The 15,921-nt window shown below is 48.4% G+C and overlaps 8 protein-coding genes across 8 annotated transcripts; 3 read left to right on the forward strand and 5 right to left on the reverse strand.

Moving 5' to 3' along the window:
* Nucleotides 1–728: 728 nt before the first annotated feature.
* Nucleotides 729–2,447, reverse strand: N7496_006562 (uncharacterized protein; the record flags this gene model as incomplete). The annotated part of the gene is made up of 5 exons (XM_056699491.1): nt 729–953; nt 1,010–1,166; nt 1,223–1,243; nt 1,293–1,377; nt 1,436–2,447. 5 exons carry the CDS (start codon nt 2,445–2,447, stop codon nt 729–731), a joined length of 1,500 nt encoding a protein of 499 aa, XP_056554904.1.
* Nucleotides 2,448–3,160: 713 nt separating this feature from the next.
* Nucleotides 3,161–4,090, forward strand: N7496_006563 (tyrosine-protein phosphatase; the record flags this gene model as incomplete). Its single annotated transcript, XM_056699492.1, has 1 exon — nt 3,161–4,090. One exon carries the CDS (start codon nt 3,161–3,163, stop codon nt 4,088–4,090), a length of 930 nt encoding a protein of 309 aa, XP_056554905.1.
* A 148-nt stretch (nt 4,091–4,238) lies between these two features.
* Nucleotides 4,239–7,088, reverse strand: N7496_006564 (Phyllocladan-16-alpha-ol synthase; the record flags this gene model as incomplete). Its single annotated transcript, XM_056699493.1, has 1 exon — nt 4,239–7,088. The coding sequence occupies one exon, from the start codon at nt 7,086–7,088 to the stop codon at nt 4,239–4,241; it is 2,850 nt and encodes a 949-aa protein (XP_056554906.1).
* An 865-nt stretch (nt 7,089–7,953) lies between these two features.
* Nucleotides 7,954–9,681, forward strand: N7496_006565 (cytochrome P450; the record flags this gene model as incomplete). Its single annotated transcript, XM_056699494.1, has 5 exons — nt 7,954–8,016; nt 8,074–8,559; nt 8,610–9,227; nt 9,284–9,453; nt 9,525–9,681. 5 exons carry the CDS (start codon nt 7,954–7,956, stop codon nt 9,679–9,681), a joined length of 1,494 nt encoding a protein of 497 aa, XP_056554907.1.
* A 620-nt stretch (nt 9,682–10,301) lies between these two features.
* Nucleotides 10,302–12,100, forward strand: N7496_006566 (cytochrome P450; the record flags this gene model as incomplete). Its single annotated transcript, XM_056699495.1, has 4 exons — nt 10,302–10,493; nt 10,557–10,829; nt 10,904–11,873; nt 11,928–12,100. 4 exons carry the CDS (start codon nt 10,302–10,304, stop codon nt 12,098–12,100), a joined length of 1,608 nt encoding a protein of 535 aa, XP_056554908.1.
* A 141-nt stretch (nt 12,101–12,241) lies between these two features.
* Nucleotides 12,242–13,383, reverse strand: N7496_006567 (uncharacterized protein; the record flags this gene model as incomplete). Its single annotated transcript, XM_056699496.1, has 4 exons — nt 12,242–12,737; nt 12,796–12,885; nt 12,948–13,023; nt 13,095–13,383. 4 exons carry the CDS (start codon nt 13,381–13,383, stop codon nt 12,242–12,244), a joined length of 951 nt encoding a protein of 316 aa, XP_056554909.1.
* Nucleotides 13,384–14,110: 727 nt separating this feature from the next.
* Nucleotides 14,111–15,406, reverse strand: N7496_006568 (tetratricopeptide repeat domain-containing protein; the record flags this gene model as incomplete). Its single annotated transcript, XM_056699497.1, has 1 exon — nt 14,111–15,406. One exon carries the CDS (start codon nt 15,404–15,406, stop codon nt 14,111–14,113), a length of 1,296 nt encoding a protein of 431 aa, XP_056554910.1.
* Nucleotides 15,407–15,449: 43 nt separating this feature from the next.
* On the reverse strand, nt 15,450–15,743 carry N7496_006569 (ankyrin-2 ankyrin; the record flags this gene model as incomplete). Its single annotated transcript, XM_056699498.1, has 1 exon — nt 15,450–15,743. One exon carries the CDS (start codon nt 15,741–15,743, stop codon nt 15,450–15,452), a length of 294 nt encoding a protein of 97 aa, XP_056554911.1.
* Between the last annotated feature and the right edge of the window lie 178 nt (nt 15,744–15,921).

Genomic DNA, 15,921 nt, shown 5'->3' on the forward strand with positions numbered 1-15,921 from the left:
AAATCCGGGGCTGGAACCTTCAAGTTACGTTACGTTTAGTTATTCTCTAGGCCTTTAATAAGCTGCAGCCTATGCAGATAGCAGCTCCTTGCATTTACTTTACCCCGCTTCTCGCTAGAGGTCCACTTTTTCTTTCTGTGGAAAACTTCTTACCACGAAGATGTCAAATGGAGCTAGTTAGACTCACCGAGTAATTAATCCTGCGTGAAAATCTAGTTCAGGAGAAGGGAACCTGAGGAGTGCAACTTCACGTATGGACCCTTAGCTTTTAGCCCCTAAGCTGAAGTTTGAAGCATCTGGCGAGACACGTATGTGCAGGTTTCTCATAGATTCGTTCCGGCCTTTTGACTGTCTATCATCCCGCTTCAGTACAGTTTCAAGACATCGAAGTCCTGTCCTGTTCACCGAAGGAGTCGTCCTTAAGCTCGAGATTTAGAGTATACATGACTCTTCGCATTTGTCGTAGTGGGGCATTCTTGTCCATGCTAGAGCTGTCGTCTAAGAAATTGCTCTTTATCATCTGTAGAATGCTTCTTCGTTGGGTGACTTTAGCTTAGTGACGACTGCTTATTTGATATATTTTAATCACCCTTTTTCTTGATTCATTCATGAGGTTAGCATTAAGTCCAAATTTTGCATATTGGAAATATCTATCGAAGTCTTCGTGGTACAAGCAGCCATAATTCAAATCCATAGAGCTGCATGTAGCTCCTTAGTTGCGTATCTGCTTAGAGCTTCAAGACGTAAAAGCTCTCCTTGAAATTAGAGCAATAATAGAGAATTCCTAACAGAGCCACACCCGCCGCAAACTTGAGCCCAAAGAATCGAGTCCCTTTAGCTCGTTGATCCTGTATTGTTTCGCCTCGCTTGAATGTAGCCTTTGTTTTTGGCATCTTGGCTTTGTTGGCCGCGCTATATGGTGGATATCTGAACGCCAGCAGACGATCGAACCACTTTGGCGGGCTCATGATAGTCCTCATATGCGAAAAAGTTCTGAAGCCATACGGACCATGATAGTAGCCATGTCCACTTCCCCCACCCCACCAAACGGGGCCCCAGGAAAGCCGGCGTGAAGAATGACATCGTTAATTGTCACTCCGCCTGAGTTAGTGTTGTCAAGTACTGTTTCCTTCTCGTCAGTAATAACATCTTGGTATTCAAGGGGCCTGATGGGTCTACGCAACTCTCTTGAATTTCTGATTTATCCGAGCTAAATATGTACAGAGCCAAGGGATAATCTTTGCTATTTGGGAGTTAGTAAAGCTCCCTGGCTGGAGAAATAGCAAACTCACCTCTTAATTGTGCGACAGGCCTCGCGAACGTCTGATTTCAGAATGGGACAGATGGGCCCAAAGATTTCTTCAACGAGTAACGGGTCTAGCGATGCGTTTTAGCATGAGCTCTGAATGAAGGAAGCAATTCGAAGGCCATATACCATCCATGTCAAGACCAATCACCACAGCTGGCTCCATCCGACAGAGTTCATCACTTTGCCCTCCACCACAAACTACCGTTCCTTTCGTCTGTTGTAAAAGGCTGGAAAGCCTGTCCCAGTTCTGCTGATTGACGATCGCTGTGGTAATCTTTTGCTCACCGTGCAGGAATTGTTGACTCCAGTGTCTTAATCTCTTCACAAACTCGTCATGCACCGCTGCATCAACAAATACATGATTGACTGCTAGACAGATTTGACCTGCGTTGAGGAATTTGGAATATGCAATAGCTTTGGCGGCGCGCTCCAAATTTGCTGATCTACCGACGATAGCAGGACATTGACCACCTAGCTCCAAGGTCGTAGGGGTCAGACTTTTTGCTGCAGCTGTACTTATATGCCGACCAACATTTGCAGAGCCAGTGAAGAAGATGTGGTTGAAGGGAAGCTCAAGTAGTTTAGTGGTCTCGTCGACGCCGCCACAGACTACCCTAATTGCAGTCGGATCAAGATATCGAGTGACCAAGTCTCGAAGTAGATTTTGACAGGCCACTGTAAGTTCGGATGGCTTGATGATTGCGCAACAGCCAGCTGTGATAGCAGCGATGAGCGGCTGCAATACAAGTAGAACCGGAAAGTTCCATGCACCGATGATGAGAACAACGCCCAGAGGCTCTTTTCGAATTCGTGCCACACCTAGTCGTTTTGCGATGAAACTATCACCCACAGGCTCATCGGCTGTCCAGGTATCTATGTTGTCAAGGTGATACAAGATGTCCTTTCGAATGCCGGCGAGATCGGTGAGATAGGTTTCAAAACCAGGTCGATTCAGATCACCTTTGATAGCATCAACAATAGCTTGCTCATTTTCTTCGACAAGCCACCAGAGCTGCTTAAGTTGCCATTTGCGCCAGGCAATGTCTTTGGTTTTACCTGTTCGAAACGTGCTCACGAGGGTGGAATGGAACATTCGGATTTCTTTAACGCTGTCATATCCACTATCCTCGATACCCATCTTGTCAAAGATAGTGCGAGGTAGAGCCAAGAATGTATGTGAGTTAGAATAAGGAATGGGAGAGAAAGAAAATGATTTAATTGGAGTTTTGAGTCTATCCACTGGCTTGTCACCAGTTGCTGCTTATTGTCAACAGCCAACATCTTGTATGTAATGCAGAAAGTCACGAGACTACGGTCATGGTATTTCAAGTATTGTTCCAGACTGGTTTGGCCACCGTTTTTACCTGTCATTACCGTTCAGCCAATTCCGTGCCACTAGCATGCTTAAACCCGATGGATTTTATGCAGAGATTGCCGATCAAAACATTACCGACAACTTTCCTTTCCAACCTCCTCAACCCCATGGTAACCCCATGTCGAGAGGGTCTTTAGTGAAGCGCTATGACTTGCCTCGGCTCTAAGATATACCGGAATTTTGAGGCTAACCGGGCGTATGCATGCGGCCATTTTAGTGCTTACTTTGACGGAAAAGAATGTCCCGATTAAGCAAAACGAGACTGCGGAGATTTCCATATCAACGGAGATATTGAGGAATAGGATCTTAATCCTGCTGCAGGATCAGAACCCAACAATTTACCCCTCTACTGCAATGCAACCTTGAATAACGGATATCTCCTGTCACGGCGGAATATCGGAGCTTGCTGTCTGGTCCTTTTTGAACTAATTATCTATGCCAACCGCTGAAATTGGACGATCTCATCAAACATGAAGATGTCTCCGAACAGCCCATCTGCCTCAGCGATGCACCCGTTTATCTTAGTGGATGGAGTCACCAACTTCCGCGATATCGGAGGCTATGCATGTCAACCTTCCACCACCGCATTGTCCCCTTCAAGCCGGGCCGTCTTTGAGGATCCCGAAGAACAATGGTGTATTCGGCCAGGCTTCCTTTTCCGTGCAGCACAGCCATCCCAAATCACCCCGGCAGGGGTGGAGATCTTGACGAAGAAACTGGCTATTCAAGCCATCTTTGACTTTCGCTCAGAGAGTGAGATTCAGCTTGTGTCCAAACGCTATCCCAACTCGCTCCTCAGTATTCCGGGGACCACTCGCCACGCAGTGCCAGTATTCCAAGCCGGCGACTACTCTCCAGTATCACTGGCAAAACGATATGGAGTCAGTGCGGATGACTCGACGCAGGGTCAGGAAATCAGACCGGGATTTGTCAAGGCCTACGAGGCCATTGCGCGCAACGCGGCTCAATCGGGCAGCTTCCGCGCTATCATGCAGCACATTCTGCAGGATTCGACAGGCCCGGTATTGTTCCACTGCACCGTGGGCAAGGATAGAACAGGGGTGTTTTCGGCTTTAATTCTCAAGCTGTGCGGGGTGGCCGATGAGGACATCGTCGCCGATTATGCGCTCACAACGCAAGGATTAGGCGTGTGGCGGGAGCATTTGATCCAGCGGCTTCTGCAGAGAGAGGAAGCTACAACTAGGGAGCAAGCTGAAGCTATTATTAGCAGTGACCCGAGAGACATGAACGCCTTCCTGAGCGACGTAGTGGAAGCTAAGTTTGGAGGTGCGCGAAAGTATTTTCTCGATCTCTGCGGGCTGCAGGAGGATGAAGTCGACCGCATTATCACCAAGCTCGTTGTACCAAAGACACTTGAAGAAAAAGCAGATGGAAAGAATATATAAGGAAATTGTGGAATTGGTCTCTAGCTAGAAATTTCGACCTGCTGATCTGAAAATGTTTGTCAATGCGATTTATCAAGCTCAAATATCCAATGGTCTGAAGTAGCAACCCAGAAGCAAATTTAGCATAACGGTTCCGCTCAAAATCTCTTCATTGATCCTCCAGAGACATTCGAGCCAAAATCTTTCGTATTCCAAGATTCTCGCCCAATCCCTGCTTCTCTAAATCCCCAATCATATCCATGGCCTCAGCCTTGAGACTCGTAACAAATGTTCGAATATACTCGAAGGTCTTAGTGCTCTCCATGTATGAAACAGCGAATCGTTTGAGATCCTCATCCTGAGACTTCTGTTTCAAGACATTGATAAGTTGCCGGTTGCCAGGATTTGAACGAATGCTGTGAATAATGGGAAATGAGAATTTGCCCTCCGTGAGATCCTCACACAGGCCTTTCTTCTGCAGATAACTTGTCGACTTCAGGTTCAGGTAATCGTCACAAATCTGGAAGATGATGCCAAATTGTTGGACAAGAGGAGTGAAGTCAGCCTGAACGGTGCTGCCGACCTGTAGTAGATCGATGGCGAGACCGAAAAGTGCCCCCGTCTTGTTAGCGACCATGTCCAGATACTCTTGTTCCGTCGGACATATGAGCGAATCGCGCCAGAAAACATCCATGCCTTGACCTCGATGCAGTTGAATCAAGGCATCGATATAGATCTCGATCGCCCGTGGGCTGTTCAATTTCTGGATCTCTCGTAGTGCCAGGAAATAGACGTAATTGCCGGAATTGAATGTTTGCGCGACGCCGAAAATGCTGTGTGCTACCGGCTGACCTCGACGAAGCACAGAGCTGTCTTCGATGTCATCAACGAGGAGCGATGCCGTGTGAAGCATGGTGATAACCCTTTCGACGACTTCCAGGTGCTCTGGTGGTACATTGAGCCAGGTGTTGAAGGCCTGAATGAATTTGGATCGCATGTTCTTCCCTGGTAGGCTCTCGAGATAGTCGAAAGGCCCGAGCAAGATTTTTTCTTGTTCTTCTGTCCATTCGCCTCGTTGGCGATTGGTGGTAGTATGATCGATATAGATTGGCTTGGACTTTAAGTTCTGCTCATGACTATCCCCGTTCTGTTGGTGAACCAAAATAGGTACCTCATGAATTGTCATCATCTCGGGAATTTCCATAACCTCAGGAATGGTGGCCTTTGGCTCTGTCCCATTGGTTTCAATACCATTCGTTGTAACAGCTTTGTGGTTGTGGCCGTTGGCGTGTATCCCATTTGTGCCGTTGGTTTGTTTCTCATCCTCGGCATAGTGTCCATTGACCCCATTAGTAGTAACAGATTGAGGCTCACTCTCCACGTCCACACGCAAATTCATGGCGTTATTCAGTGCAGCCAAGATATATGCCTGCGACAACATCTCCGACTCATAAGTAACTTTCTCCACCCATAGCCGCTCTGAGCCCACTGAAGTGTCTGAGCGAAGGAAGGCGCAGCCGTCGTGAACAACATTTCGGATATCTTGATAAGATGAGTCTTCAATCTCACATTGCACCGCATATGTAAGCATGAGCACTGCATATGCAGTTTCCTCTTTGGAGTTCCTGGAACCCCAAGAGCCAGTTTGATTCTGTTGGCGGAGAACAGAGCTCGTCATGTCCCTTAGCAGCACTGACAACTCCTCTTTCAAGGATTCTTCCAGAGAGAGTAGTTGCTTATCCTGGCATAGATGGTGTAGGCGGGCGATTGCCTGTGCCATCAGCATCCAAGAGTATAAAGGGGACAAGTTCCATTTATCTTGAACCTGAAGATCGGCAGATTCACGGAAATGTTTATGCAGGAATCTTGCTGCCTTCTCAATCTGTGAGGCGTACTCTGAGGGCTGTTCCGCGTGGAGCAACGCTAGTAAGACATTGCAGTTGGCTGAGAAGCTGGGATCACGCTCATAGGGATAGGTCTTGAAATGGTGTTCAGCCTCAAATGCTGCTAGCATTGCATCTGGCGATGCATGCGATTGTAGCAAATTGAGAACGAGAAGAGCCTTAGCCGTATCATCGGCATCGGCACAAACACGGGGAGTGAATCCGACGGTCCCTTTGTCCGCAATGAGCGCATTGTAGAGGTAAGTCTTGGCCTTCTCGACGGCGGGTAGAGATTTCACATCCAAGTCAAACCCGGCTTTGAGCAGGGTGGAGAGTGTCCAAGTTATCTCGAATATGGTGGACGGAAAGGCGCTGGGAACACCTCCAGAGTCTTTGCCAGATGCATGTTGGATGACATGACGAATGTATTCCTCGCATTCTTCGTCCCATACAGATGCATGCATCAGCACGGCAGCTGTGGACGATGGCGACGCCATGAATGAGCCGCTGACTTTGTGGTGAAGGACACGATCAAAGTCAATGAGGCCAATAAAAGCCTCCAAAGAATGCAAGGCAGTGGTTTGAATTGGCGCATATAGAAACTCAGCCTTGAATCGGGCTAATTTCTGGTCGCGGACGGTAAATAACAGATCATGTCCAGGGAAGTTGAAGGTGATGCTTTCCTCCGCTAAATAGCCTAGCAATGCGGGGACAAGAATTTCGAAACCAACATGCAAGGTAGTTTCCACGTTCCAGTCATGGAGTAGCCGCTGCAAGGCATTCGTGGCTCGATCAATACGCTCTGAGAGAGCTTCCTGTGATATGGTGCTAATCTGAAGTGGTGTCATGAAGTGACGCTTCATAGACAATAGAGAAGCAGCGGTGTTAAGAATACCGTCAATCTGTGAGGCATATGTGATCCAACTGCCGTCCTCGAGCTGGGTTTGCAGAAGATACTCGAAGCACTCAGGGAACAACCACGTCCTCTGACCATCCGCCCCTTTCTGAATCATTGAAACCCATGCAGTATCATAGATGGCAGGGCTCATAAAGCCCAGTCCGTGGGGGTCTTCCAGATGTTCCGTCAATTGATCAAGGAGTGTCGCCGCAGAACGACGCAAAATTAAGGGGTCCATTGTAGGGTAGGCAAATCCCTTAGAGATAGAATACGGTTTCTGTTCTATTTCCCAATTCAAGAAATTACCATCTAAACATTTATACAATCAATTCTTTCTAGATTTGACCTTAGTGTTCCCCGCACACCCCCATGGTACTTCACCCATTCCCAAATCAAGTATATCATAAAGTTGGCCCCCACTAATCATCTAGACTCTCTCGAGATTCCCGATATTTGGCCGCAACCCTTCGGGCATTTTGTGGTTGCATTCAGGCGGGATGACCTGCGAGTAAGCCATAAGCGATAAGCAATACGCCAAAAGGCAATAAGACATGCCCCATCCGCCATGCATCAAACGCGATGTACCCCGTATCGTTTTGGTATTTACGTGGTTTGTTCGTCATGAATATCGCGAACCATCCCATGCATCTTCCCATTCGCTAGTTTCCGCTTCGAAGCGAGCTCAATTCCCGTGTGAGTTCAATACCTTCCGGTTTCAGAGAGTCCCAATTGCTGACAGCATACTGACTTAGCGATTGGACAGGAAGCCACCGATGGGCGAGGTCAGGCCAGAATTTCACACGGGCCTTTGACCATTTACCAGAAAGGACACCGAAAGAAAGTATATCTGCGTCGGAGACGGAAGCTATAATCTCATCATCGAAATTTATCTGTATTAGCTTTAACTCTGCCGCTATTCGGGAGATAGACAAGTCCCGGAGTTCTACCAAGTCCTATATTAACCGCCATCGGATTGTTGAGACACAGGCCGGAATCCACGTGGCCCTGTAGCGTTGATTTTCTGCGTTGCCGAGCCCAAGGAATTTATCAATAATTCTTCTAGTCGAAAAATCGGCAGCGATAGAGAAAATATCCCTTTCATGATGGCTTTGTCGTGGATATACAGTCTATCTTTGTTCCAGGCAGTTCTGCTGTTGCTAGGCGTGGTACGTCATCTAGAAGTACATGATTTGTTTATGAATTGGATCTGACTTGCAATTTAGCTCATCAGCTATGTGCTCTGGGTTGCGATCTATCGAATCTATTTTCATCCGTTGTCAAAATACCCAGGCCCTAAGCTGGCAGCTGCCACCCGTCTGTGGTGGACATGGCACCAGCTGCGCGGGAAATTTCCCTTGACCGTGCATGAGCTTCATCTGAAATATGGAGAGATTGTACGGATTGCGCCCACCGAGTTATCCTTCACAGGGGCCGATGCCTGGAAGGAAATCTATGGCTTCCGTAGTGGTCTGCCCGAGAACCGCAAGGATCCCGGCGAGAATACAGACGCTGACAAACGGCATCCAACTATCATCAATGCTGATCGCAAAACCCACGGTGACTTGCGCAAGTTACTGTCTAATGCTTTCTCAGACAAGGTGCTGAAGGGCCAAGAGCCCGTGTTGCTGCACTACATTGACCTTCTAGTCACTCGGTTGCATGAAGTGGTAGAGAAGGGGGAGCCAGTTGACATAGTGAAATGGTTCAATGTGAGTGTTGTTGTTTCTGGAAGGACAGAATGTGCCTGACCTCAACATAGTACGTGACTTTTGACATCATCGGGCATCTGGCCTTTTATGAATCATTCGACTGTCTCAAAAACACCGAGTACCACCCGTGGATGTCCATGATCTTCAACGCCATCATGTACGTGCACTATGTACGGACATTCCAGCGATTCATTGACATCCGCTCGATAATTCTAGCCATTTTACCCAAGCGAATTGTTGAGCGACGTAAGTGGCATATTGGCCTGGTCGAAGATAAAGTTATGCGTCGCAAACAGCAACATCCTGATTATATCGATTTCATGAGCCACCTTATCCAAGCTGAAGAGAAGGGCAAGCTGACAACACCCGACCTCGTGGCAAATGCAAATCTCATGGTTATTGCCGGTAGCGAGACGACGGCGACCATCCTTTCAGGCACGATTTATTATCTTTGCACTCACCCTCGGGTAATGCAAAAGTTGCTCGCCGAGGTCCGCACTTCCTTTGACTCGAGTGACGAAATCAATATCGCCCGGATTAGTAGCCTGAGGTACATCAATGCCGTAATTGACGAGTCCTTCCGTCTCTACCCACCAGCTGCAGGCAGTCATCCGCGCATCACGCCGCCAGAGGGAGCAAAGATCATGGGAGAGTGGCTTCCTGGTAACGTATGCATCGACAGTTTCCTTCCTCCAACCCATCATGTTTAACATGAAGACCATAGACATCAATGGGAATGGCTCAGTACGCTGTATTCCGTTCCCCCGCCAACTTCAAGGACCCTGAGCTTTACCTCCCCGAGCGATGGCTGGATACAGAAGGTCCATATGCCCACGATAAGCGAGAGGCTCTCCAGCCCTTTTCTTTTGGACCCCGAAATTGCATTGGCCGAAAGTAAAGACACCACCCATTGCTTTATTGAATTGATAAATCAAAGAAATACTAATCAAATCTTATTTCTCTAGTTTGGCAAATATCGAGCTTAGATTGATCCTGGCAAAGATGCTCTGGCATTATAACTTCGAACTGATGCCCGAGTGCCACAATTGGCCAAAGGATCAATACATCTACACATCGTGGGAGAAGATCCCCCTGAAAGTCAATATCACCGCACGAGAGTGAGAATGCTTGTCAGGAAAGACCCTGTCATCGCTGAGCCGTCGATCAGGAGAGGGGCGAGTGGCGAGGTATTTCCCCAACAGATTGGAGGATTATCCTAAAGTAGCGAGAGGCAAGCTAGTGAATTCTCTGTGAGAACTAGGAAGCTACTGATTTCTATAATTTGATGAATTTACTGTTTGGGTCTGTAAAAGCCGACACGGTCTTCCTTCTGACATTGAGTAAGACTATGGCGTTTCATCCGGAGATTTCCCCTCTGTGTTGAGAGCGATGTAACCGAGCACACCTTCGTGGGGGCCATTTTCTCGACAGACTTGAGATTCTCCGTCTATGCGGGGGGTCAATCTACGCGACTAAGATAGGAAAAACTGCGCGCCGAAAAGGAATTTTGACGTTGATGACGATAGGCTGCTATGAATACATACTGTATGTAATACATGGAAATATCGGAACGAGACAATACCATACCAATGCCCCGCTGTGGAGACAGGTGTTTATGCATGCACCCTGGACTTTTGCTGTGACTTGAAGAGGTGAGAAATTGCCTTCAAAAGGGAGAAGCAGAGAAGGAAGATATCGAGGAATAGTGAACTCTCAATTCCTGGAAATTCCTAGTTCCCGTCATGTCCGCTGTGGATGTAGCGCTGTTAGGCTGCGTCTTGCAGACAGTGATCCTCTGCCGGCTGTACTCCTCTCAATCCACTGTCGTGATAACAGGCGGGTCGCTGATCTCTTCTCTATTTCTGCTGGGGGCATGGAGGCTTTACTTATGGCCATTATGGTTCAGTCCCTTGCGTAAACTGCCTGAACCCCCCGTAAGTCCACTCCTGGGTGAAATAAAGAGGACCAGAGGTTGGAAACACTGACCATCAAGCTAGGGTGGCCACCGCTTGCACGGCCATGTGAAGCTAGTCCCCAATGAAAGATCCGGCATGCCCCTACAAGAATGGATCAATGAGGTCTCCAACTCTGGTCTGATCAGATACCGCATGCGATTCAACAAGGAGGTTGTTTTTGTTACCAGTCCCAAGGGCCTTTCGGAGGTGCTCGTCCAGAAGAGTTACGAATTCGCAAAGCCTGCGAAGTTAAGACTAGGTTTGGGGCGCATCCTGGGAGTAGGCTTGATTGTTGCTGAAGGCAGTGAGCACAAGGTATGTTCTTCTTTTTTTTTTCCTGCCGGTGGGGAATGAAGAGGGAGACAGGAGTGACCTGACCATATTACCAGCGACAACGTAAACACTTGATGCCTGCCTTCTCGCACCGGCATATCAAGGACCTCTATCCCATATTTTGGAGCAAGTCTGTTGCACTAGCTCGAGCGTTGAATGAAAATATCACCCAAAGCACAAGCGAATCTACCAAGGTCTTTGATGTGGCAGACTGGCTGGCACGAGCGACATTGGACATCTTAGGTGCAGCCGGACTTGGGGAGGAGTTCGACACTCTCCATCATCCAGACAATGAGATATGCAGTGCCTACCGGAATGTCTTTGAGCAAAAACCTCCACAAGGAGCATTCGCTATGGGGCTATTCTTGGTACGCGAGGCGCTTACAATGGCGCTAAACCTGCCACGCAATGACAGCATCGCCGTAGCTACCAAAACTCTTACGGGTGTAGCACGCCGATTGATAGCTGACAAGAGGGCCAATATCAGCGTCGCAAAAACTGAAATTGATGGTCGCGATATCATATCCGTCGCATTAGCATCAGGCAGCTTCACCGATTCGATGCTTGAGAACCACCTATTAACATTTTTAGCGGCCGGGCACGAGACCACAGCAACATCCATGACCTGGGCACTTTATGCTCTGTGCTTGTATCCTGAGATCCAAGAAAAGTTACGCATGGAGATTCGCAGCCGGATACCGCACTTTCTGGACGAATCGTCATCTGCACCCATGACGGCCGAGCTATTGGAAAGCCTGCCATACTTGCATGCCGTCTGTAACGAGGTCTTCCGTATTTACCCCCCTGCTGGACTCACACGAAGAGTGGCAGTGCGGAACACATCAATTCTGGGCCACTTTATTCACGCAGGCACTGAGATCGTGATCTCCCCTCGTGCCCTGAATGTTTCGCGAGAACTTTGGGGCCCTGATGCGGACGCCTTCGACCCTAACCGATGGCTTAAGCCGAATCAAGCCAATACTGGCGGTGGCCTGACTAACTTTTCCTTCATGACTTTTCTCCACGGTGCGTGCAATGAAAATTTTCAATTATTTAAACTCTGCTCATCAAGCTTTTTAGGTCCGCGATCCTGCATTGGTCAAGGCTTCGCTCGTGGCGAATTTGCCAGTCTACTCGCCGCTCTTGTTGGTACATTTGAGATGACTCTAGCGGAGAAGGAGGAGATTGTCATTGAGACAGGATTGACATCTCGGCCTAAGGGAGGACTACGCGTCCAGTTCCGTCGAGTTTGACTTCCAATCAGGGACTAGAGGACGAGAGGATTCATGATAGATGTGATGTGTTCACAGTATATGACCATTTCTTAGTCCTCATATCGCAATTTGAAGATAGAACTAGGAAAGACAATAAAAATAGTTTATCATACAGTCAAACTATATTTCATCCATTGGCTGATGAGGTGAAAGAGTCGACATGACATCCTTCCCTAGATCTTGAAATCCTACCCGCATCCAATCAGGAAGTGCTCTCGTTGGTGGCGAGATATAAGCCAGGGCTGGCGTCATCCGATTTTGTGCTTTCCCACTCCAAAGAATCTCCGCGACGACCGAGCCAACGTCAGCCGGCTGCAAAAGTGACACAGAGGCAGGCGTCTGAATGCCGCGAAACATCTTGGTCTGCACAGCCGACGGGGAGACGCACGACATCCGTACCGCAGGCGCATGGTAGATGTGGCGCAGTTCTGTCTGGAGACCTTCGTAGATGGCTAATGCCCCGGCTTTTGTCGCGGCATAGTCTACCACACCCGCCGTAGCCAGATGGGCTGTCTGCGAGGCCATGATCAGGAAGTGGCCGTGATTTTGCGCTACCATGTCTGGAAGAAAAGTCTGTGCCGTCCAAACTAGACCCAGATTGTTCACTGCAAATGTCCTGGATAGAAATCAGCTAAGTCATAGTTTTTTCTAATTGGGGTTTGAGAAATACTTACAATTCAACATCTCGTGGCGTAGCGTGGAGCAAGGGCTTGCCGCGACAGATGCCTGCGTTAGCCACAACGCAGGTGGGCGTACCAACCTCCCTAAAGACCATTAGCTCATCGAGGTATAGAAACCTAAAGTGGGCGACCACATAGAACCGCACCGACGGAGAGTCTCGGCGACCGATTCCAGCTCAGACCGGTTCGTCAAGTCGCATCTATAGTAGTGCACATTTTTCGCTAGTTCGAAAAGTTAGCAATAAATATACTATATCATCCGGGACTTACAGAATCTGCAATGATTGACTTACGAGCATCATACTTCAATGGCCGGATGTCCAGCACGATCACAGCCGTCCCACGCTCAGCCAGCTTCAGGACCGTCGCTGCCCCAATGCCATCTGAGCCCCCCGTAACGATAATTATCTCTTTCTTCCAATCAAATATTGCCTGAACGCCATTGTTAAGAGCGCGACTATTGAGGTATCGGTTGATCTGGAGAGCAGCCCATAGAAAGGTCAAGGGAGGGGCGACCTTCCAGATGGGCACCTGCGGCCACAGGGAATATTCAGAGATAATTGCTCGTAGGTCAAAAGCCATGGCTAGTCAAGCGAACTTTTGTAGGGAGGTCTGGTTTAATTCGTTAGGAAGGGGAAAAATCTCAGTCTTCTATAGTGGGATTTGCGGGGTTCCATAGTATATCGGAGCGTTGCATTAGCATAAACTAAATCTTCTACCAGCATATCGGAAAAAATCAACAAATAATCTGAATTTCAGATGGAAAATTTCGTAAGGACAAATATGGAAAGGTAAATTACCAGCAAGGAACTGAGCCGAGCCATTTGTGCTTATGTCGGGCCGCATAGTTAGGTAGTGCTGACGCTGACCAACGCTACTAGTGGACTAGGTAACATGGTGGTTTTTCAATTCCGATTGGATCCACAAACCGCCCCCTGTCGATGATATCAAGAAATGTTGACCGATCTTGCAGTAAATTTCTTACTAGATTTCTGTCCCTGCCTCCCAGTTCTCGGCTACTACATTAACACTGCATATTCGTTCCCCAGTATCAAAATTCCTCACAAGATATCCACTGCGTTGCTAAGTCCCTTTCATATGATATGAAAAGTTTAGGAAGCGAAAAATTAAACAGAAGAAATATGCCAGACGGGTATACGTCATATAAGGGCATAGTCAGAAACTAGAGAATCTCACACCAAACGCCCATTCATTGAGTCTCAAAACCACACGGACAACAGGCAAGCCGACATCTCACAGCGCCCAAGCCTCCTCGGTCACCAGCTTTCATAGAAGTCTTATCTCATCACTATGCGTTTAATCCATGCCTCAGTTGCTCGTATATTTGCATAACTTCTTCCGTCCGCCCAAGGTTATCGTACAGTGATGCGAGATCTCTACCCATCTCTTGAGTTAGAGACTCATTCGGGCCTAAAACTCGCATTGCTCTTTCAAACGCTCGCTCAAGAGTGGCCTTTGCTTCCTCCGGGTGCGACCGCATTTTGTAAATGCGCCCGAGGTTATGCATTTGTCCTAGTGTTGATGGATGATCTGGTCCCTTGGTCTCCTCGAAGCCTCGCACCGCTCTCTCCCACATAAGTTCCGCCATATCAAGCTTACTTTGCTTAGCATAGAGCAGCCCAAGCGTAGCAGCTGCTTCTATCGCCGAAATGTTTGTTGAACCAAGGGTCTTGTCGAAGATTTGCAGCGCCTGCGCCGCCATCTCCTCTGCATCGTCCAGTTGACCCAAGTCTTCATATAACTCAGCAAGGATGCTGCACACTTCCCCCGTCGAGGCGCGCTCTGGACCACGCATCTCATAGTACCCTTGGAGAATGTCTCGGTATATGATAACTGCTTCCCGCAGCCTATCTTGTCGCACATACACCTTTGCCAGGTTTCTTTTCGTCCGACCTGTAGCATCGTGTTCCGCACTATAGAGCTTCTCATAGCCACGGGCCGCTCGCTTCAGAATCGCTTCGGCGTCCCCATATTGTCCGTGTGACGCATACATTGTCCCCAATTTATCCATTGCATCAATGGTCATCTTGTCATCGTTGCCTCGCGTTCGTTCATAGCCCTTCAGCGCTCGTTCTATCAGTGGTATCGCCTGGTCAATCCTATCCTGGTTGTCGTAAAGCACACCCAGGTCATATACCGCGATCAAAGTTCTGGCATCGCTGGGCCCGTAAAGCTGTTCCCGGCCTTGAAGGTGTCTTTCCCAAAGGGGGGCAGCTTCACTCAGCTGGCCTTCTGTTGCGTAGAGGAGGCCAAGGCAGTGCACAGAGTCTAGTGTGGCGTCGCCATTGTATCCAAATAGCTCCTCTCTACCAGCTAAGGCGCGGTTATACATTGCCTCTGCAGCCCTGAAATGTCCTCGGTTTTTATACAAGACGCCGAGGTTGTTCATTGTGTTGAACATGGCTTCTTGGTTGGGCTTCTCTGCCTTCTCATACCCTCTGAGCGCTTGTGTATAGAGTTCCTCTGCCTCGTCAATCCGACCCTGGTCCTCGTAGAAAGTGGCAAGGTTATTGAAGGCAGCCAGTACCGGGTTACCATTTGGTCCCCACAGCCGCTCACGACATGTAATGAGTCGAAGGTGCATGGCTTCTGACTCGTGAAGGCGACCACTCTTTGCAAGCTGGGCACTAACGATTCAGCTCGTCAATGACATCACTGTCAGCAATCTGGTCATCAATTTTGAATTGCTGCTTGTCTTCAGGAATAATCGCAGTCAGGTATCCCTCAACCGTGTGATGCCTAAATTCAAAACTGATTTCGTCGGGTGACTTGCGAATCAGCTGCCCACCAATATCTGCAACTTCCTGTTCATCCACTTGGGGCCCCATTTGGCTGTCCTCAATGTTGTGATACAAAAGCAGGATTGAGAGAAAGTCACACATCTCTGCAATAGAGAGCCGTAGCTCAGGTAGGTTCGGCATGCCCCCCACATATATCCACCTTAAGACTCTCCACAGAATGAATATCTTGCGGGGGCTACCTTGCCGTAGAACCCGTTCTAGATACGACTCATAGGGGAAGCAAGCAATGTTCCAGTCATTAGGAGCGGGTCCATAATTCCATACGGGGTTGGAGAATGGGTCGGGATTTCGGGTGTTG

This window comes from Penicillium cataractarum (assembly GCF_028827025.1).
Source record: "Penicillium cataractarum strain IBT 29864 chromosome Unknown utg000005l, whole genome shotgun sequence".
Lineage (NCBI taxonomy): Eukaryota > Fungi > Ascomycota > Eurotiomycetes > Eurotiales > Aspergillaceae > Penicillium > Penicillium cataractarum.